Source organism: Bombus vancouverensis, chromosome 1 (genome assembly GCF_051014615.1).
Source record: "Bombus vancouverensis nearcticus chromosome 1, iyBomVanc1_principal, whole genome shotgun sequence".
In the NCBI taxonomy this organism is placed as follows: Eukaryota; Metazoa; Arthropoda; class Insecta; order Hymenoptera; family Apidae; genus Bombus; species Bombus vancouverensis.
Window position 1 is genome coordinate 7,271,471 of NC_134911.1, and position 23,327 is coordinate 7,294,797.

The 23,327-nt window shown below is 32.7% G+C and overlaps 4 protein-coding genes across 15 annotated transcripts in view; 2 read left to right on the forward strand and 2 right to left on the reverse strand.

Annotated features, from left to right (window-relative positions):
* Myb (proto-oncogene like protein Myb) overlaps nucleotides 1–1,605 on the forward strand; it is a 41,284-nt gene extending 39,679 nt beyond the window's left edge. For all 4 annotated transcript variants that reach the window (XM_076617158.1, XM_033341666.2, XM_033341668.2 and 1 more), the window contains one exon: nucleotides 502–1,605. In XM_076617158.1, coding sequence (XP_076473273.1) covers nucleotides 502–636 — 135 coding nt within the window. In that variant the 3' untranslated portion in view covers nucleotides 637–1,605. The remainder of the gene's footprint in view (nucleotides 1–501) is intronic.
* On the reverse strand, nucleotides 1,465–10,999 carry Rchy1 (Ring finger and CHY zinc finger domain containing 1). Of its 3 annotated transcripts, none has more exons than XM_076617195.1 (7): nucleotides 10,215–10,999; nucleotides 9,295–9,435; nucleotides 7,898–8,046; nucleotides 5,573–5,890; nucleotides 4,864–5,142; nucleotides 4,665–4,755; nucleotides 1,465–4,571 (listed from the first exon to the last, which is right to left on the reverse strand). In XM_076617195.1, the coding sequence occupies exons 2-7, from the start codon at nucleotides 9,419–9,421 to the stop codon at nucleotides 4,552–4,554; spliced, it is 984 nt and encodes a 327-aa protein (XP_076473310.1). In that variant the 5' UTR covers nucleotides 9,422–9,435; nucleotides 10,215–10,999; the 3' UTR covers nucleotides 1,465–4,551. The 3 variants fall into 3 exon arrangements, with proteins under 3 accessions (XP_076473310.1, XP_076473308.1, XP_033197570.1); XM_076617193.1 differs by having other exon boundaries at nucleotides 1,465–4,574; nucleotides 10,215–10,997; XM_033341679.2 differs by lacking the exons at nucleotides 7,898–8,046; nucleotides 9,295–9,435 and having other exon boundaries at nucleotides 1,465–4,574; nucleotides 10,215–10,990.
* A 984-nt stretch (nucleotides 11,000–11,983) lies between these two features.
* Nucleotides 11,984–18,073, forward strand: LOC117160731 (PX domain-containing protein kinase-like protein). Of its 6 annotated transcripts, none has more exons than XM_033341675.2 (9): nucleotides 11,984–12,378; nucleotides 13,025–13,213; nucleotides 13,285–13,381; nucleotides 13,551–13,975; nucleotides 14,056–14,232; nucleotides 14,314–14,724; nucleotides 14,804–14,960; nucleotides 15,037–15,081; nucleotides 15,361–15,502. In XM_033341675.2, exons 1-8 carry the CDS (start codon nucleotides 12,277–12,279, stop codon nucleotides 15,051–15,053), a joined length of 1,575 nt encoding a protein of 524 aa, XP_033197566.1. In that variant the 5' UTR covers nucleotides 11,984–12,276; the 3' UTR covers nucleotides 15,054–15,081; nucleotides 15,361–15,502. The 6 variants fall into 6 exon arrangements, with proteins under 6 accessions (XP_033197566.1, XP_033197565.1, XP_033197561.1 ...); XM_033341674.2 differs by having other exon boundaries at nucleotides 15,352–15,476; XM_033341670.2 differs by lacking the exon at nucleotides 15,037–15,081 and having other exon boundaries at nucleotides 11,985–12,378; nucleotides 15,352–18,073.
* Taz (tafazzin, phospholipid-lysophospholipid transacylase) lies at nucleotides 16,857–23,067 on the reverse strand. 2 transcript variants are annotated; one of them, XM_033341680.2, is made up of 6 exons: nucleotides 22,806–23,067; nucleotides 21,391–21,462; nucleotides 19,685–19,813; nucleotides 18,479–18,722; nucleotides 18,085–18,339; nucleotides 16,857–17,990 (listed from the first exon to the last, which is right to left on the reverse strand). In XM_033341680.2, exons 1-6 carry the CDS (start codon nucleotides 22,918–22,920, stop codon nucleotides 17,951–17,953), a joined length of 855 nt encoding a protein of 284 aa, XP_033197571.1. In that variant the 5' UTR covers nucleotides 22,921–23,067; the 3' UTR covers nucleotides 16,857–17,950. The 2 variants fall into 2 exon arrangements, with proteins under 2 accessions (XP_033197571.1, XP_033197572.1); XM_033341681.2 differs by lacking the exon at nucleotides 21,391–21,462.
* Between the last annotated feature and the right edge of the window lie 260 nt (nucleotides 23,068–23,327).

Here is a 23,327-nt window from a genome sequence, read left to right on the forward strand (position 1 = left end):
ACATGACGACCAATTTAACGTTTCGCTATCAGAGTACGTGTTTTGGAATATTTCACAAAGGTGTCCATAGCATTGCCTTGCTGTCCATCCCCATGCATACAGTACTGGGCCTTTATCTCCCCTCCCCCCCCCCACCCAATAAAAATACAACACGCTGAGAACGTAATGGTAAAGCAACAGTATTAACGATCGCTTTCAATTCAAAACAATGCAAGAGCGAAAATAACCGGTTAAATCCATGACTGAACAGCCCTCCTGCCCTCAAAATATCATGATTAAACGGGAGAATTATGTGAATCTTAAGTCCACTCCTCTGTAAAAAATAGGAAATGTGATTTCTCCCGTTCTTTCCGTATGCTCTTAGTATATGATAAATAGATCGCAGATTCTCTTATTTTAATTATGTCCACAAAAATATGAATTTTATAAAAATCCGCAATTTAATGATAAATTTATGTGATTAATACCGAAAGATACATAATTTGATTTCTTTGATCACAGCTACAATTGGAGGCACAATGGACAACAGTGGCATGTGGACGCACGCGTGATCAGCTGGAAATGACACGAGCCGCCCGACGATTCCTCAGCAGCCATGGATACCTGCCATTACGTCCTCGTTCTCTAAACTTTTAACAGCCTTTCTGCAGCCGGTCGCAGGGGCTCGGTCGCACTTCGTGGTACAAAAAATGCGACATTTAACTAGTCGTAATTAAAAATACACGGCGCTTCCGTTTAAGGAATATGGCCTTTTTCTATCAAAACTGTCGAACGAGATGAGAAAAATAAAAAAACATGGCGAAGAAAAAATAAATCTATTAGACAATTTTTTTACAGGCTAAATACGAATGCTTTGCGTATTGGAATCACGTTTTGTAATCATCTTTTGTAATGTAACCGCGGATGTAATATTGAAGTATTCCGATACATAGCGTATGTATACAAGCAGTCGAATTCTGTTTTAACAAAGAAAACCATGTTTCATCTGAAATTGCATCTTGAAAGGAGAGGAAATGTCACGCTTTACCAATACTTTTGTTTATAGTTTGTTCTTAAACTCAAGAATAAACAGCGGAAACAAAAGCAAAGCAAAAGACACTTCTGCCTTTTTTTGTAGATGATAAAATGTTGCTACTGTAGTGGCTTATAATTAATAAACGTGAAAAGAAATAATATAGTAAAAAAATAACAATAATATAATCTTTGTAACAGTTTCTTACTTTTGTAAACATTGCTTGTTCCTGGTGGGATATGTACAAATTACATACATATGTTGATATATATATGCAATTTTTTTAAGGGGCATCAGAGATAGCAATGTTCACGTAAAGAAACTCTCACATAGATCATGATATTACATACAATTTATTTTGTACTTGCAAACGTCGAAGAATTTCTGACACTTAACGTAGCGACTTCTTATCACGTTCGTACAAAAAGATAAAAGAATAAAATAATAGTCGGTTTATTTGATACAATAGTATATATTATATAATATAAAACAAAAGCATTATTGCGGCCATTATGTACAAAGAGCCTTTGTAACTGATATTTAATTTACAACTGAATAATAAAGACGTGATGATAATCACACCAAAAAATAAACGGTTGGTACTATTTTCCTGTTTTTAACCAGCACGACACATGTTGTCTGAAAGCCTTACAAATTGAGAGAGGTATGTCACGATTTCGTTTTATCATGCTACGTTGTTAATACGATAATGTATTCAATACAATACAATAGTAACAATAATTCAATTTTCGGCGTACATTGGTGTGCTACTCTTATGAAAACTTGGAATGCCATGGAATGGACAAAAGAAGACATAAGTGCTTAGACAATGATCAGCCCGTACATATCGACAAACAATCAAAAAAAGTTCGACAAAAGTCTCACAATTATAGTGAGTTATATCGAGTGTGCCTAACCAACTCAATTTTCTTTTCATTTGAGCTTCAAACATGGTATGTTACCCTAAAGGTGTCTTCTCAGACTTTGCCGCACAAAGACACGCGCTTTACCTCATATTGGGAGTAGAATTACAGAGTATCTAAACGCAAACGGTACAAGATTATCCAACAGTACATTCAAACTAGAGACGATATGACCATAATGTTCATTAGTGATGCAGTGAGCGTCGAACGTAACTTTAAGGCTCCTTCGATACACGCGTTTTCTCTACACGTTCCAACGCCATACAGAATTTACGGTTCCTTATAGAACCTCGAAGACAAATTAGTAAACTACAGTACAATATTAAATACGAAATTACCTCCTTTCTTTATAGTACGACCTTCATTATCAATTGTACATTCTTTATGATCTGATTTTATGATCTTTTTAACACTAAAAATGAATAAAGTATGTTTACTTTCTTATTAACCCTTTGCGAACGAGTGTTGGCAAATAGCCGCCCAAATCTATTCACAGTTCCGGACACTTATTTTGAAGTGGCTGGCGTACATCTACTTTTCTGAACGATAATCTAATGCATATTTACATATGGGTGTAGTAAACTAAACAGTATTATGTTTTTGATGAAAGAAAATTATAGATCTTTAGAAATTTTATCTTCCGTATAACGTAAACTCGCGATGTAGAATGATGGTCGAGTCAAAACGAATTTCAGTCTTTCATTTCCAGATGAATCAGCAAGCTTTTTGTGTCTTATACATTTTTTTTAATACCTTATACACGATGCCTAAAATATCCAGAAAGAACATGTTCGATAGTGATAGTAGTGATGACGAGCATTATTTTGAACCTGACAAGATAGAAAACGACAATAGTGTTTCAGGCAGTGGAAACGAACTCCGTTCAACAAGGAATCGGCTCAGACGTTTCAATATTTCTAGTAATAGTGACAACGATGATGAACTAAATATTGATGACAATAATACAAGCCTCGACAATGAATAACGCAAACGTTCAACGTGTATATTTTCTCAACTGCGCGTGCCAATACCTCTCGTCTACCGCGATGCTTGCTTGTCAAGCGGACCCGTCCGCAAAGGGTTAAATATTTAACTAATTATTTAATTTCAAAAGAAAATACTGTCTTCAGTTTATTTATTGGATATATTTTTCTCAATAGCAGTTGGAATGAATAAAAATTAATACCATCGATTGCCTTTGTACGTAAATATTGTTCTAACAAGCAATGTGAATCATCAACTAATTGCACAGAACCAGTTAGACGTGTTAGTCCTGTTTAAAATTTATAGTCAATTTTATGCATGTTTTCGTGGAAGAAAATGAATCAAAAGCGTTCATCTTCTTTACTACGATAAATATATAATATTTACTTCCACTATTACGTATGAATTATGTTAAATGTCAATTATTTATAAAGTCGACGAATCTGTAATATAGTGTATCGAATTAAATTAAAATCAAAATATTTCCGTTACCAAAAAAATGCGCAGTTGCAAACGCGTGCACTAAAAGATGCCTAAGCATACGTACAACATTACGAAGTATATATCCACGAGTTGTTTTTAGTTCACAATAACATGATGGTAATGCCCGATAAAATTCGATAGATGAATGTCGAAGCCTGAAATTACACAGATCGAATTTCACAGTTTCGAAAGGCTTATGATACGATTATTTCGTAAAGTTTCAAAGAATTATCGTGTCAGGTATTAGCTTACGTCACCCAACTATCTGAGATTCCCCCGCGCATTCTTTTTTATTTTACGTGTAGGACGATCGTATCAAGAAGTGACTCAAGTAATTTTTGACTAGATGGCGATCTTTTCGAAAATTGCGCGTACGATAATTCATTAAGGAATAAAATGTGTCTTATTAATAATAATCTCATCAATTTCTATCTCTACATATAGCTGCGTAATATAACATCAGGGAACTATGTGTAATAGATAATATAGAGGAACTCTTAGCTGTCGATTATAACAATAGCTAAAAGAGAGGGGGATTTTTCTTTCTTTGACTAGTACTACCGGTATATGTTGATTGATTTTAGCATTTACGAAAAGATTGCATCGAAAGAAAGTCACACATCATGAAATGTTTATAAAGATCTATTTGAAAACAGCGCGAGAAGAATTTTAGGAAATGGGTGACACTGTGCATACCGCGCCACCAATTAGTAACAAAATAAAAAGTGCCGAGAATGTGTCATACTGTTTCATTTAGGATCGCTATAGTTACGAAAAAATTGTATCTTCGCGGAAAAAGAATTTACTATTCTTTTTAAACGATTTCAATTTACGATTCAAACTGCGATTATTCCATAATTTTCGGTCTTCCATGATTATAGATATAAGCATTGATCATTATACATATCATACATTCAGCCTCCTAATAAAATAACGTCTATAAAAAGTCTGAAAACAATCAACAAAGATGTATAAATTCACTAAAAACAAGTAGAGGTATAATGCCAAAGAGGCCATTTCCTAATGTCTTTCTGTTAGAAACGCTTAAAAGCGACACTTTCTCGGGAACGTTCCGCATCTTTTTCTCGTTTTAATACTAAAAGTTCTAGCGTTGTAAATTCTCTTCATCGCCAATGTCATTGACATTATTTAGTCCAATGTATCTGGATCTGCTAAAAAGTTTAAAACACATAGAGATTTATTTGCAAAAATAGAAATTATTAGAGAAAGAACAAAAATAAAATTTATTAAATAATATTTACCTGGAGACGGAGATCCTTTGACTCTGCAAGTGTTATAACTTCCACAATTCAAACATTTCAAACCTACAATATGGAATTTTACTGTTGATTCCTGGAAGATTAAACAATTTGTTCATTGATCCCATCCAATTTATCATTGTTTCTTGATTAAGTAAAGCACAGTATAGTTCAAATGTGTAAGATAAGATTCTATTTTTACCTCGTGACAGTCTTTGCACAGAATATCAACCTTGTAATCCTTGTACTCTTCTGGCATTGGTGTTGACGATACTTCCATATCCAAAAATTTCCATAGATCAGTCATATCTAGAAGAGACACTTGGCAAGTTGGACAAGCATAATGTCCTGAGTGTAACAACTCCTCAAAACACGTACGATGAAGCAAATGACCACAATTTGGAATGTGACAAGGTATACGACTTGTGTGAATATCCTCCAAGCAGACTGGACAATTTGCATGAGAAACATTTTCTACACACTGAAAATAATAAACAAGCAATTATCTTACAGAATCAACTATATCTAATAATATAACTATGTTATATAAACAAGCTACACTCAATTAAAATTGCAATTCAATAATGAAAGTTAAATAAAAAAATTCTTAAGAATATAATTCTATTAGAGTAAGCTTACTTAAGCACACTCTGACAGAGTAAATATAAAAGTTTATATATAGATTGACTATTAAATTTGCTTCCTCTTCTTTAGCGTTATTTATATCTTCATACTCAAAGCTGAAACTTCTTTCAATTTATCATTTCAAATGTTAATCAAGCGTATTCAATGTATTACATATACTAAATGCATGAGCAATTTTTTTTAGCTTAGGCAAGCAACTATACACTACATAAGTAACAGAACATTTTCGTTAACATTTAACCAAAATTTAATGGTGCATTACATACCGTGTGCCCGTTCTGTAACTGAACCGGTAAACACATGTTGCACTTGGCACAGTGGAAAAATCGATCCCGACCGCCGACCCTGCATATCCCGCAACCGTCACAGTGATACTGATTCTTGTCTTCGTCATCGAACAAATTGCACTCGAGGCATGTATATTTGCCAAAGCGACAGTGACAATTTTTGCAAGTGGCTTGTACAGGCTGACGAGTGTCACATAGAACACATATAAGTTCTGTGACTTCTTTTCTATTTACCACGTGGGTCTCCTCCTTGTCGTGACAAAATCGACATATGTATACTTTGTTACAACATGGTGTCTAGAAAGAAAAAAAAGATAGAAAATATAGTAAACTATCAGCTTTAAATATAACGTACTTTTTGAGACATAAGAATATATTTTGATCATGTATATTTTTACTCTCTTTCTTCCAAGTGGATATTATGTTTCAATACATAGGGTGTCTTAGCAATTGTGATACAATTGTCAATAGGGTAATTCTGCGCGAAAGAAATAAGTCGAAAATGTAGAATAAAATTTTTCTATAAAATGCTGTTTTCAAACATGTTCAAATTCCTTTTTCTTGAAAATGAGGCCTCAAACGAAAATTTTTTTTACATTTTTGACTTACTTTCGCACGCAGATTACTTTCCTGCTGATTGTTTGCTCATACCTAGTCGGTAATTAGCCAAGTTCAAATGTACTTGACAAATTTTCAAATTTGATTTTCTCGAAAACGAAGCTCTATATGAACAAATTTTATTCAATATTTTCGACTTGTTTTTTCACGTAGAATCATCCTGTTGTATATTATTGAAATATAGATAATTGCTAAATATTTTGTTTTAGCATTTGATATATTGTTACTGCCTTTTATATGTTCCATGCTTTGTATGTATAAAGTACTCTAAAAAAAAAAAGATATCTAAAGAGGTAGAAACGTGAGGTGAGAAGAACAGCAAGATTAAATTCAAATTTTTCGTTAAAACACTATAAAAATGTGGCTTCGACAATCCTTGAGCACTTCAGAAAACGAAGGCCTTAGATAATAATCCAATTAGCCCCATATGAATCCGTCCTTGATCCCTAACCCTTTCGATGCAGCCAGGCGCTTATAAGCGTTCGGCAAATCCGTTCGACAGCGTACAGCATACGGTGAAACAGATCAGCGTGCGGAGGATATGGTAACATATGTAATATGTACCAGCATAGAACTCATTCTGCACGTGGTGTCTACGTTCAGCGACATCGAAAGAATCAATTATATGAATCAGTTAGAAGAACATTTGAAATTGTCGACAATCCTTTTATTTCCAGAAAGACCGAAATGATTCATTTCTCAAACTTTTCCATGTAACAATGGTTCGTTAAGCCTCGAATTAACCTAACTTTTAGTCTTGGTATATTCTTTGAATTAATTTCGGTTTTGTTTATTTATTATTAAAAACTTTCTTCTGTTTAAAGAAAAGGTAAGTAATAAAAATTAAATTATTAAGTTCTTTTTATCTGTTGAAATAAGAATGAGATTGGGACATGAAGACTGTCTTGTTTATTTATTATTAAAAACTTTCTTCTGTTTAAAAAAAAGGTAAGTAATAAAAATTAAAATATTAAGTTCTTTTTATCTGTTGAAATAAGAATGAGATTGGGACATGGAGATTTGATGATTATAGTAGGATTAAGTTTATCATTATAACGATCGCCGCAAGTGTGGTATGTAGTATATAATCGACTTCGATTGTGATTATTCAGTTTCTATTAGATGGCGCACATGGTAGTCGTTCAAATCCTCCATGTGCTATTGAAACACGAGTTATAGATATTTCAATATGTCTCTGCAAAAATTATTCATTTTTATCGATAAATAGTTTGTTAGTACAATTTTGTCCACTGCTACTAGTTCGAAAATATCTTACAATAGGACCATAAAATATAAATAATGAAGATCCTATCCTCGGTATAATATTTTAATAAATAAACTAGTCTTCAAATTTAATTGAATTTTTACTATTGCCTTTATTATTAATTACAAAAAAAAATATTTAAAAAGGAACTGCTGACTAAAATACCGTACACTTCTTCAAGTGCAATGTACACAGCGTTTTCTCGGTAGAAGGCCTATCTGGATTATTCACGGTGCTACTCTCTTGGACAATATTTGAGCAACAAAAATTTCAGTGCCTTATCTTTATGCGTTCAGGTAAATAAGGTGAACGTAATCAGAAAACGAAATCGAGAGCTCAGTGCGTATTTCGCAAGAGGATAAAAAGATGAAATAAAAATTCAAATTGTAGAAATTTCGAAAAAGAAAAAAATTTATAATTACAGTTTCTTTTTCTTCGAGACGACGCAAAAGCACTGGTCGTTCGTAGCAGCAGCACACGACATTTGGCTTATCGCGGCAATTGGTAAGCAGCACTTTGAAAGAGGGCGTCTCGTTACACAACACATGGCTGAACTTCATCGATTTGTTTGCTGCGTACACACACGCACATATGGGACGCACGTTCATGTTTACACACGGCGAATAGAAAAAGCTCGTGTACGAGCGATTTCGGTGTCAGTCGTTAATTGTAAGACCGCTACCCGTGTCGTTTATTTTAGAAACAAGTTTATACTATCGATTACCCGAGCAAGTTCAAGGGTAGTCACAAAGGTATATCGAATCTTTCTGATTTTCAAATTTTTTGCATTTCTTCTTTCTTTTCAGTGTGCATTTTGATGGGAAATTTAAATAGACCGCTTTATGGATGCTTTTCGAATTTTATTTATCGTGTTAGGTGGCGCTTGAAGCGCTTCTAGAATTGTAAGTTCGGTTTATTAGTCGAGTGAAGATTCGTTGAAAAAACCGGTTATAAATCGATAAATTGTCAACTGTTTATTTACCATGCAGGATTCTTAAAACAATCAGACAGTTTAATTTATCGTTCGAGTGATTTCGAGCATACGATGCGACAATGTATTTACAATCCGATGCGATAATGTATAAACGACCAAGTAACGAATAAGTCATTATAGATACAGTGACGGATAAAAAAACTTTTGCACTGAACATTTGACACGTTGATAACAATCACCTATTCTGTGATATATTATATTTATCCGTTGCTTTTATTAAGTATGAATCCATTTTGTAAAATTACGGTGTCTTATATTTCTTATTTTATAAACATTCTTTTGTCCGTCACTGTAAGTAACTTAAGCCTGATTTCCACTGAAGTAACAAGGAGGAGCTTTTTGTCGCCTCTTATCCCTGCATATTCCAAAATATTTTAGCAAATAGCAACTTATAAAAACATTTTATCCATACTGGCGACTTTTTCAAGAAATATAGGACAGTAACAAAAAGCTGCTTGTTGTAGCTTCAGTGAAGATCCGACTTTATACTATTCACCATATAAAAAATGCAACAAATTTGTTTTGAGAAAAATCTCAATTCCGCCTCTTTCTTTGAATAACTCAAAATATATACCGTAGGAGCGCTGTTACGCGAATTAATATATGTAATTAACTGTCAACGGGTGATGTACGTTATTTGCGATCACTTGAAGAGATCAATTAACGATATACATAAAAAGAAAACTCTATTAGCGCTTCTTACATTGTTATTTAAAGTTGTCAAGAATCAAATTGTAAATTTCAATAAATATGTATGAACTTATAGATAATATATTCGCGAGGAAGAATAAAATCGAGAGTGAAGTAGATAAAGTCATCGTATACCGTGACCAAGTTCGAAAAATGCTTGACACGAGACGAAGCCGTAGAGACACGCCGGAAGGATTAAAAACGGTACCCGAGAAGAACATGTTGCCTCGCAGCTGAATCGCGCAAACTGATCACTGAACATCTGCGTGATCGAAACTGAAAACAGAGCGCCTCGCATATGTACTTATACATATGTATAGAAGAAGGTTTTGCTAGAAGAGTAGCACAGTAAACTGTCGCCAATTTTGAGATATCAGGAAAATTAGCTTTGGAAGTGAAGTATTTGCTAGAATGGGAGTGTCATAATTACTATTTAACAAACACAATGTCGCAATTCAAAGTACATACATAGATCTTAATCTCTGTCTTAATAATAAGTAATACACTTTAACAATACTTTATTGGAGACTCTTGAAAGATAAGAAATATTACACTAATTGTAAGAGAAAAGAAAATTCTTTCGTTGTTTTATAAGTTTCTAGGAAAATTACCTAAACTATATACAGTAGCTATTAAAAAGTATTTGCGGCCAATAATTGTATTTATTATAGCATTTACATGTCAATTAATTACGTCCAAATATATTAAACTTTGTTATATTTAGTAGTACTTTCATATTACTACAAAGATTTAATATTATTAAAATGAAATGTAGAATTTGATGAAAGAGACATTGGAAAACACGAATACTCTGTCACTGTATATTATAAAATTCAGAGGGTGAATCTACATTTAAATTTCACTTTAATTACATTCAGTAAAATATGAGTTTACATAAGCTAGATTCATCAAGTAATTAATGATCATTTACTCGAAACTTTCTATTTCACACTTGCTAAAAGACAGATTTTTATTAACCATGTTACTGTTCTAGCAAACATGACAAAATATACATGGAATGAAGCTGAAAGGAAAACAATTGACCAAAGACTCACCACAAATTTAGCCTTTCGCTTGTAGTGTTCGCAACCGTAATCATCGCCAGTAGTTGCCTCCAAGGGTTTCTCCTTCGACGTCGACGCATGTTCGGCCACGGCGCGCGCTTCGTCGTTATTCTCCATATCTCACGATGATCCTAAGTTCCTACCTCTTTCTCCTCCGCCGTCTCCTTCTTCTCATCGACTCGCACGTCCTTTCCAGATTTTCTTGCGGCGTGTCCGATTAACACCCGCCTCGGCCACAGTTTGTTTGTTTAATTAACACGCTGGCGGCGATTCAAAAACGATGAAGGAAAAAAAGAGGAAACACCGACGTCGAACGTTCGGATCACGCGGCGAAATAAAGCAAAACGCAGGGGCTGTTTATCCCGTGTTAACAGGAGGAATAGAACCGTCAACCAGAGGCGGCGGGAAACGTATCGAGCCTCGTGTGTCCGATCGACAGAAGAAAACTCATCCGTGCCATCGTCAATATACCGAACACAATTCTCTGCGTCGCGGAACAAAGTTTCGAAAAAGGAGACTTTTCTACGATCTTGTTCCAAAGATCGTGAGATTTTTGTTCCGCGTTTGAATTATGCTACGCGAGAACGTTCGTTTACCTGTTACGGAACGACGTATGAAGAAACGGCCATAATTTCTCGGCACCTTCGGAGAAAAACGGCTCGACACTCGCCACTTCTGACACTACTCCACTTCGTTGTACTATCACCACGGTGTAATGATTACAACGGCAGACGACGTTCGGAAAAAAGGATGCAAAACTATGGCCGGAAGTTGTGACGACTCGGCGAGGTACTACGTCGCATTCGTACATACATATCCGACCCGCGAAGATTTAAATACGCTTCGAGTTTATCCCATTAAGTGATCGCTAGACTGTGTTTGTTTATGCATTTTGAGAAAATTTTAACCGTTAACTGCCACGCGAACTTTATATACAGTGACTCAAAGAAATATTTGTCCGTATAATCTTTTTTATCATATTATTCATATAATATTATCATATATTATATCATATCATATCATATTATTTTTTAATGAAGTTTTATCAGATCCTAAATTTCACTTTCATAGTACTACATTTTTATGATCATGTGAAAGTGCTATTAAATGTACTTGGACTTAAGGAATTGGTGTGTAAATACTACAATACATACAGTGGTATACAAATAAATTTTTATTCTTTCTTATTTTAATCATTCTAATGAGAAATGCAATTGATATTGATATTGATATCTAAAATGGATCACCGAGTACTATCGTAGCAGTCAACGTGTTAGGAATGCAAAAATCTATAGAATGCATATAGTACTATAGTACATAAAAATATGCGAACTAAAGTTATTATATTATTTAGTAGGTGAAACAAATTTCTATTTAAGTTTCATTTCTCTAGTTGCGTATTCATGCAATTTATATTATTAAAAAAGTGTAATCATTTGTTCTTTATGCGGCTTTATTATCTTTTTTGCAATGCTATTATGAAAAATAATTTTGTTCGATCATTATTTATTATGCAAACAAATTGCACTCTGAATGAACCAATCGGATATTCTCTTTTTATTGTATAATATCATACAATATGTAACATACAATAAATTATCATTATTATAAGGAATGTAACATTTTATAGCCATTAGAAATCAATTAAACATAATATAATATATGTTTATTTTCAAATAAACTTGACAACTTTTCCGTGCAATTTAATTAGAATAAGCGGAGGATATAGAAACTTTGAGTCTATCATAGTGGTCATCTGATCGCGTGGTATCACTGTGAAAACGTACATAATAAAATGGTGAAAGATTATGGGTGTTAAACACTGAAAAAGAAGGGAGCTAGTTAAATTTGATCTGCAATCGATCGTCAATGGAATATTAATTACTGGTGTCTTTCTCGGTAGCAATGACCCATTTACAATAACTGTGAAAATACGTTCGCCAATGTGGAAATGAATCAAAATCGCGTCATGTATGGCGACTCGCGGAAACTATACGATAGACACACGCAGTTTGCCCCGCACGGGCTCTGCATTCTGTCGGACTAATGATCAATGGCTTTATTTGAGAAGCGATATACAAATAAAGTGCTACTAGATGATACAGAGAAGTTGACGAGCGTCATTGAAAATGCAAGAACAATCGACGGACACACGGTACGGCGCACGCTTAATGCGTATATTTTGACATTTACTCGATAAAAGGTGAAGTTTATACACATCGGCCTGTTCACTCCAATCTTGTGTCGCTAAATTAACGACGGTCATTATTGTTTGTTACGTAGGCATTCTCGATGGTTCTTTTGCTTTGAACATCAAATATTTCTTTTGATGTATTTATTTTTCTATAAATTAAATTAATGTGATAAAACAAATATTTTTTATTTATAATGTGTTGAGGAGAATAATATATTTTATGGTGTACGATAATGTATATAGATATTAGTGTTCATTACATATAAAAAGCATATCTGAAATATTATGATAAATTATTTTTTTGACATATATATATAAAAAGCAATTTTAAAAATTAAAATACTATTGATCAATCCTGAGTAAATAAAGTTGTCTTCTTATTTGATCTTAGGATTAAATGTAAGTTTTTCACATTCTTCTAAATATTTTTGAATTATTGATTATCATAATATTAATTAGACCCCATGGTTGTGTACTTATTTTAAGAGACTTATAATCTTAAATGTACAAACTTGTTGTCATCTTCAATTATTGTTTATTGGTCGCATATATACAATGGCTTGCAAAATTAGTTGTACATTTACATTATAGTGTTATGTTTATTTAGGAATATGTGATTAGAATACAAAGAGGTCCACTTCCAGAGAAATCTTGGAGAGTTAGTAGACGCTACAATGATTTCGTACAACTTAATGCAACTTTATCAATATCAGGCATTGACCTGGCACTTCCTCCAAAGAAAATTATTGGTAATATGGAACCAGACTTCATAGCTCAACGTCAAGTAGCCCTACAGGTTAGTCTTGTTATAAAAGAATTATTATTATTAAATCTTTTTATTATTATTATTTTTTTATCTGTTTTTAGAATTACCTAAACAATATACTAATGAATCCTATATTGGCATCGTCACTCCCCATGAAAAAATTCTTAGATCCAGATAATTACACAGCGCCATTACATGGTATGATTTAATTATAATAATAAATACAGTTAAAAATAAGTTGTACATATATACAAATAAAGGACAGATATAGGGAATATTTTATTTAAGTATTAAAATAAGTCCAATAGTATTATAAATTATGAATTTATTGTGTATAGTGTATTTCATAAGTAATTTCCAAATTCAGAAATAGCTCTGCAACAGGTGTCACTAGCTTTACGCAGTGATGCAAATTTCGAAGTTTGTAAGGCCATTCCTGATATGGGATGGCGGTTAAGGAAGCATTATTATACTGTAAAAAATCGTCAAAATCCCAAGCAAGAGTTACTGCTTGCATGGGTAGAATTTGGTCCAGACAAACACCTGCAAGATAAAGATATGCAAGGAGTTTTCAAAAGTTTAGGGACGTTGAAGCATAATTATATAGAACCAATCGTTTATCAACATGTAACGGAAAATGGAGCGTTAATGATAAGAAATTTTTATCCAACGGGTACATTACGCGACATTTTGTGTGTAACTAAACCCAAACAACCGTTTATAAAGAAATATGGAAACCCAAAACAAACCAAATCGTTAACAGTGCCTGAAATTGCTATGTATGGTTACCAGGTTAGAAAATGAATACTTTATATCAAGATCATGGAAGAATAAGTTTTATACCTAAATATATTTTATTTTTTCTGTTCTAGATTTTGGAAGCTTTAGGATTTCTTCACGAAAAGGGCCTACCATACGGACATTTACATACAGGAAATATTCTTTTGACTCAGAGATGTGCGAAATTGCTAGATCTAGAAAATGGTCTGTTAGGCTTACCAGCATTTTATCGGCCTTATGTTGTGCAAAGGCGTAAACTTCACGCTACGGTATATTATATCCTACATTTCGAAAAATGTCATATAAATATATTAATATAATAAATATTTATGTATCTTTTCTTTTAATAGACTCAAGTAGATGTTTATTCGTTTGGACATGTATTATATGAAATGGCATTTGGACGACCACTGTTAGAAGCAACGTGTTCTGAGTTACCTTATTGTGAAGCAACTTTAAAAAGTCTGCTGGAAGTGATACTCGCACCAGAAGCTCTAAAACAAGATTTACCAACGGTATCGCATTTATTAGAACATCCATTCTTCGAGTCAGCAAGACATGCTGTATTAGCTGTTGGCTCCATGGAACGACCACACTTCAAATTAAGTAGTCATTTGAAGGAGGCTCTGCAGCAAGCAGTGAACAAAGCAGAACAAAGATTAAAAGACGAGCAGAAAGTAGCAAGACATCAAAAGAGGCTTGTCAAAGTTCAGGAAATGATGAGCTCGGAAGAAGAGATGAAAAAGCGAAAACAAAAACTAGTAAATATTTTAATATATCTAAATACCACATTAAACTATTGCTCTAAAGTAAAAAAAATTCATGTATTTGTTTTTCTAGAAAAAAGAACAGAAATTGGCCCAAGAACAACGTTCTGCAAATCAATTAAGTGCGAATGGGATGAAACATGTAAACGGCAAGAGTCCAGAGCGCTCGGATAGTCCTACAAGTACTTCTACAGCGACCAGCGTTGGAACTTTAACACCCCCATCGCTGCGTAAGTTACAGATCATTTTTTTCAATAACATTCATTAACAATTAACATTAATCGATCTTCCTCATTTTTACGTTAGCTGGGCACAAAAGTTGATGGCGCATACTACGCTTATTTCTCTCACGTAGGTCATACGATCATACAAACACTAATTGCTCACATTCATGCATTTTTTCTTTTAATTATCGCTTGAATACATCTTGAATGAAATGTATGTACTTCTTTTTTGAATTTATGCATCGTAGGTTGTATTTGATTCTGATAACTGGTATTGGGTGTAGTACATATATTTGAATGTTAATGATATAGTTGATAAAAATGAAATGTAGTGTAATGATATGTATTCAAGTGATGTTGTAACCTTTATATAAAGTTACAATTTATTTAACTAAAGGTTCTATAGATGTGCCGCAAAGTGATGGAGTTCCTGCTAAGAGTACTGTACCACCACCTCCGATGCCACCACCTGTTGATGCAAGTAATGTTTCAAAGTTGACCAATGAACGAGCTGCTCTGCTAGGAAGTATTTGTAATTTCAATAAAACTAGTCTTCGTAAAGTTGCCAATGAATATCATTGAGGTGATAGAGTTAGATAATTGAAAGAAGATAGTGCTGAGTGATCGTACTGATTCAGAAATAAAGAAGAAATTGTATGACAGTAATCTATACCAAAAGGATGCTATTTTTTTCATCAAATTGCGAAGATATTTATAATTTTATTTCGATCGCGATACTTGTGAGATCTGTATACGTACATATATATATTTCAATTCTGTAGAATTTTAATATATATATTTCATAGGAATAGATAGTTGTAAATCGTATATTTACAAATAATCATGTATAAAATAATTCTATTCATGTATTTTAGCAGCATGAATTATTGTTAGAATTGAGCAATATTTAAATATTATGTGTTATTACTTTTTATTCTTTAAACACCGTCCAAAAATGAATTCGAAATTGTAAAAGATTAATTAAAATAACAAATATTCTTTAAAAAAGAATATTTCTTTATATGCTATATTTGTATCTATAAATGGAAATTAATCTTCCCTTTAATCATATTTAAAACTATTAAAGAAAAGCTTATTAATATTATTTATAAAATAATCTATATTTTAACTAGAAATGAAGTTCATTTGCTTTGATCTAAGTCTCGCGATCGAATCACATCTAATATTGTACTTGTTCGACTCTAAGGAAATTAAAATGATAATTGATAAGACGAGAGTGATAGTATCTACATGTACCACATAAACTTTATCTCGTTAGTGTTATATACCGTTCTGTCTATTTCAAGTTTATGATATGTGTAACGTAATTAATGTACAGATACCATTCGTCTTGTAAAAGTGAGTATTGTGTGTTGCTTTACTTGTATCGCTCGTAGAATCGAAATCACGTTTGTTTCTACGGAGAGAGAAAATGTGCCAAGACCCGATCTTTCCATTGAACAAATAGTAATGTCGTAATGGTGAATGTCGGCGTAATATATATTTCTATATGTCGCGGAAGAATAAGTATATATGTACAAGATCTATCTGTGAATATCATAACAAAGCGATGTAATATAGGTAGTCACAATTTTTCATATGTAATATCAATCTTAAATGGAATTTGTTGAATTATCTTAAATGTATATGTTGAATTATAAATACTATTCTTCATAGAATAATATAAATATTCGTTCTATCGATAATTATAGAAAACAAATTGAAACAGATACTATATTTATTAAAGAAGATAATGTAAGTTATATCATTTGGAGATCTTCAGGCGTACTAATAAATATATTAGTAAATCGAATTATCGTTTGTTTGCGAGGAATATTTACTTAATAACTATCGTGTAATAGTTGTCACGATATTCTGCATAATTCTTCTTAAACAATATAGTCTAGTGCGAAAAATAATTTATTAAAACGAAACAATGGCGTAAAAAATTATCACACTACATTTTGAATAATACTTGCATTTAATATAACAAATTGCAGAAAATAGCTTTCCTCTTGAAGATATTTTACTACTTACAGTGAAAATTTAATAAATACAAAATATGTATATCTCCGCAGTATTTTTATCATTCGAAGTGTCTTGAATATAAATACTGTAAATTCTTACTATATCAAAAATATACGTGTGTACATATAGCTATCTAAATATACGATAGATCGTAAGGATTGCAATTTCATTTTTTTTGTATTCAAGGGTCAAGCGTTTCAAAGTTCAACAAGTTCAACAAAAGTTGGGTTTCAATCAAATCTATCTTAACTTCTGTTGTTTCATCAAAATTATTTTTCTTTTTCTATTTTATCAATATCATTGTATTCAAATTATGTGGAATTATACAAAAGTTTCCCGATATATGCAAAATAAGTTCGGTGAACCATACAAAGATTGTGTTATGTTATCATATCATAAATTATGAGGCTCAGTGATATTAAAAAAGTCGATGTATGAAGGGAAAACCGATAATATGTAGTACAGTGACACAGTTTCAATGTTATGTTTCACAAGCTGTCGTAATTTGCGATTATGTTAAAGTTTTTTCTATAAACAGCGGCTGCGAGTTTTTACGTAATATATTACGACAATTGCTTCCTACCGTGTACGTACGTACATATATACATTGTTATGCATGCGATGATGTAACCGCGATACGTATATGGCATTTTTAAGTCAACACGACTCGTATTTAAATTAAAATCTCCCGAAAGGTATAAATGGCATAATGTTCTCTTTTTCCACTTTTTTCTTTGTCACAAAAATAGAAAAAAAGAAAGAACAAAAAATAAATCACTACTGCCCCAATATATGCATTACGTTACATGATTGCATATATGTTACTAATATGTCGTCCACAGATGAACATCTTTAGTTAAAAATCGAGCACGAGTATGACCTATTGTCACGTTAAAATTAAAGTATTATTTTTTTTTGGTAAATTAAAGCTAATCGGGGTGACAATAAGAATGCCCCCCGTTTAAACATCATGACCTTTTATGAAGCTCTTCTGTAATTGTTTTTAGTCTGAAAAAGAAAGAAGATTAGTTATTAAAGATATAAAGATTATTATTACCACCATAAATATAAAATATTACTATGATTTAAAATGACATTTTACTTTATTAGTTCTTCCTGAATACGATCCGTAATCGCTTTCCTCGCTTCCACTTCACTTGCTTTCGATGCACGCAATTGTTCTAGTAACTCGGTAAAATCTATTGGCTCACCGTAATTCAAGGTGACCTTTTTACGAATTTTCAATCTGTATGGTGGTTCGTTTGGAAGAACTTCGTCCATACCAAGGTGATAGATTGGTATCACCAGTGGCGTAACTGGCGATTCTAATATTAACCTTCCAACACCCCACTTTAATCTATAACACGTCAGTGGAACATTAAATTTTGTAAAATCATATTTTTGTCATTCTGTGATAATTAAGTAAGAAAAAAGAAGACGACGAAGAAGAATAAAATAAAATATGGAATAAAGAGTAGAAAAAGATAATCGCAAACCTCATGTTGTCTTTAAACATGTTTACTTTTCCCTCGGGAAAGACATGAACCCAATCACCGGCTGCCAATTTTTCGATGCAGAAATCTATAGCTTCTTGATACACGCCGCCACCTCTGATCACAGGAATGCATTTGCCCAACATAAAGAAGTACGAATGCCAGGTCTTTGTGAAACAAATGTCGTGGGCCGCGAGCGACCACCTCATCTTACGTCGATTCATCAGACTCTTCAGGCCCAGGGTCGCTAAATGAGTTCAGAGATTTTTCTGTCTTAAATTTTTTCATTCGATCGCTTATCGATGGTCATTCTGAGGAAGAAAAGATTATATATGTTTCAGGAAGAGGGGAATGCGCGTAATGTGTGAGGTATACATGCATATGTGGTATGTATGTGGATCTAAATAATTGGTGTTTAACAAAATAACAGAGGAGGACATAGATAGAATGCACATGTTTATGCAAATTTATATTTTTTCGAATACCACAAAAAAAAAAAATAAAACTTAAGCAAAGACTCATCTGATCCACCCAATATCATAATCAATACTATACCTTGAACATTTTCTATGATTTACTGTAGTATTTGTATTCTGTGTACTTTACACTTAAATTTTCTATAGATACATAAACATCCGCACTCTAGAAACAAATAAAATTTAGATGTGAAATTTTTCATAGATATAGCGTATTGTTATTATCGTTATCTAAATTATTCAGTCAAACTGGAAATCTATTTTATCAATAGTATGAATAAATAAAACGATTTACAACTCACAAGCTGTGCATAATGCTTGAATGCCATTATTTATGTAAAATCGAAGTTCAAGGTTATTAGAAAAAGGTTGCATGTGCATATTCCGCTATATTGTTTTTCTTTAAATACTTTTGTTATAAAAAAAGTAACTGTCATTTAATTCACATGAAAAATGTAAGAAAGTAAATCATCCATTTCATTTTATTTACTGTTTCACCAGTAAAGTATACTTTGAATAGATAACAAAAGGAAAAATACATGTCGTTCAACTATTGTTTGGTTGTCTCGATAACGATTTGTCAATCGATATTTGGAGTAAAATATTTGCTAATAAAGCACAAACATGGAGATAGGAAATAATATCGATAAAATATTGTTGTATGTTTAATACAGATAACGGTCGGTACGATGCGAAGGGATGCAATTGTTGAATCATCATTCGAGAGACTTACCCCATATGCCAGGGTCATCGAAACAACTGTGATGATTCGACACCGTAATGAGCGGCACATTTTTCGGCCTTTTGTTTAACGCACGATTGATGATGTATTTGTTGTATACCGTCGTTCTGTTCAGCCATTCTTAAACAGCAGAAACGAAAAAGAAAAAACTCTTTGATAAATTCATTTGTATATCAGGTGGAGAGATTATAGGGGTGTATTTAACTTAGAATTTGTACATTTCCCGTGTATAACTGATGAGTAAGGGGAAAAGACGAGGACTGTCCATTTTTCGTGATTTTGCATTTTATAGTACATTTTGTTTGGAAATTGAAATTGAGAGACAAGAACTGTCTAATCACAATGATTATACTTAAATATGCTCATAAGATAATGTTAACAATTTGGTGTACTGCTTAAAAACAGGGAATGGCCACTCTGCATTGGAACTAAACACGGATAAAAATAATTAATATCTTATTAATCATTATTTTTTACAAGGTCTAAGTAAGATTTAAGCTTCATTTTATGAGTAATGCAGGTAAATTGCTTGAATGTTGTTCCTTTTTTAGTGGACTAAAATATTAAAACTTAATTTTCTTAATAAAGCCATTTTGTGATATTCCTCGTTTCCCCCCTAATCGTCAACTACATACATATACATAGGAGTTGGGAGACACACTTCATCTGGATTTTGCATAGAATTGGTTTTATTTAAGCGTATGCACAATGAACCAGTGATCTTTCGCTCGCGAATCATTGCTAGTGCTAAAGCTTTTAAGTAAAGCCGCTACTCATGCTTCGCTGACACGTAAATAATTATTCTTTTCATCGAAACCTTAGAACCATATCGCTACTGCAATCCTTATGCAAACTGATGACACAATGAAATTGGATGAGATGATCTCTGTGAAGTAATTGATACGATTGCCCTGAAAATTTAAAAATGAGCGATAAAAAATTTGTTCACAGCAAAAAATGAGAAAGGTTATCTCAAAGACAGTTTAATATTTCGAAAATATTTTATATGGTAACTGTCACTTTTCAAAGAAGTTCAATTACCTCCATACAAGGTCATTCAAGGTTATAATCATGTACTAAATCGATCTCTGGTTTTATATTTCGATAACAGCGTGAAAATGAAAAATTTGCATATGTATTATGAAAAATGAAGATGGAAAATATATATAGTCTAATTCATATTCTCGGTGTTTTTCTGAGTTAATGAATCTAACATTATAGTAATAGTTCTTGAACACACCGACAGATGGCCTCTGTACAAAGCTCCATGTTCAAAAATTAATCATGCACTATTATGTTTAAATTCTACATACTAGTGATATTCCATACGCATTTAGCATTTAAAAGCAATCATTTCAACTACCTAACAAGAATCACTTAGCATTTGAGAAGCATATAAATTTTAGCATTACGGGCGTCATAATGAATGAAAGAGCTCTGACTATGTAAAATTACTATGTAAAATTATGACTATCACACGCGGATAAATTGGTAAAACGAATAAAAACAGAGGAGTGGAAAAGAAAGGGGAGGATTAAACAGAGAGGGAGAGAGAAAGAGAGAGAGAGGTGGGAGGATGGCCGTATATGGTGCGCTACGCGTCCAACCAATTGAGTAATCCGCTTAATTTCCGAAGTTTATTGTAACGTAGCTAAGTCAACATCAAGCCGAGTTCGTTGTAAATCAGTGGTACTCACTGAAAGGCCAGCGAGAGCCAATGACTGATTTCCTGTGCCCTTTGTCGGGCGGTAACGCGTATCTGACCCTCCCTGAAATTAGAAACGCCAAATCTTCGCAAAACAAATAAAAGTGGCACGTTATATACAACTTCGTCATTTCCGGAACTACATACAACAATCCAAAATCCAAGTAGTTCTTAAAATCCAGATGCGGTTAAATGAATACGATCTTTGATTAAATGCATGCGTAATCGCATGTATGTGAGTTATTAATTTAGTATTAATGTACTATTTATTTAGAACTAATGTTAGTGGCATATTAGACAACAGTAGAAAAAAGAAAGATTTTGTATGTTCAAGGTTAAACAACGGTTATCATTTCTGTGTAATAGTAATAATAATAGTTAAATGTAAAGTTTTGGCGATTTCATGAAAATTAAACATGCGTGTCCAATTCTATAACAATGAAGTGTGTACAAGATAATTAAAAATACCTGTTGCACGCAAGATTTTGTACCTGTATTTTCTTATACTGTTTTTTTTGCACGACCTTCTTGCAAATCTATTCATGTATATGTACGAATATTAGTCTTTTTATATACATATTTGTATTTATAATATGTGCTCCAAATTAAAACATTAAAGAAGACAGTTTTAAATTAAATGTTAAATTTAATTACAATCATTGATGCAAAATTTATTTCAATTGTAAGTATGCGTGGAAGGTGAACTCTAAGGCAAACAAGTTTGAAACTCTCTTACATTTACATCACGATCGTTTTTGTTGTAATATCGTGTTACGAAATTTAACGATATGTTATGTTCGAAGTGGACCGATAACGATTATTTGATAAAATGACAATTTATGTATCAATCTTTTAAATTAATAAATTGTATTAGTGTATTCTATAAAGAAGCTTTAACTGTAATATATGTCACGTATAAAAACTATACATAAAATTTGTTATTCAACAATTGAAAATTAAAAATAGTTTTTAAAAATTTTACTACAATTGCGAAAATAGATTATACACGCAACCTATGTTTGATAAAGTTCTCATACTGGTTCTATGATTATCATAGTGATTAAATAAAATGAATCTAATTATTCACTTATTATATAAATCAATAACGTTTCTTAATATCACGCTGAAACATCTCGGGCATTTTTTATAAACGCTTTTAACCTTTTATCAATAAATATACTTATCTAAATATTTTTTATATTTTTACATAAGTTATAAGAATAAACTGTAGATCACACAACTTATACTACGAGTCAATATAATAAAATAGTCAAATTTGTGATACATCGAGAATTATATCGATATATAAATGTAAATTAAGACAGTTGCTAACGAATAAATATATCCATATGCAGAAATAAATAGTACTAACTTGTAGTTAACAAACCGGCTTGCATAGTCACTCACCTATTATGATTTTAGAAAAAATTCCTACTGCTACAAAGGTTATACTACTCGCGATGTTCCAGAGGCTACCCGTATTTCGAAGTTTCGGTATGATCCATTTAATATCGTATACCATTGCACTATTTCTCAGTTGCTAGATTGAAAGAAAAATTAGGAATGTGGCACTTCTCCGGACGACTGGGAAGCGCCTTCCCCGCGAGAAATCGTCTACTCTTTCGTAACTCACGACAACCATCTTCGTGCCAACTTCACGCCATATTTCTTGATGACCATCACGTGGTTGGCCGAACGTGGCCGTACATGCCCGAATGTTGCCGATTATTTCAGCATTTAATTTAAAATTAAACGCGCCTCAAACACTTGTTCTCACCTCGGGTAACAACGTGTAAATGTGTCCCGTTATTGAGTCGGTTGTAATTAAATATTCTTTTAGTTGTTCTTACAGGATATTGAGTTATTGAGATATTGAGTTACCACAGAAAATACCCTTACAGTTGCGTGCATAGCTATTTTTATTTCCAT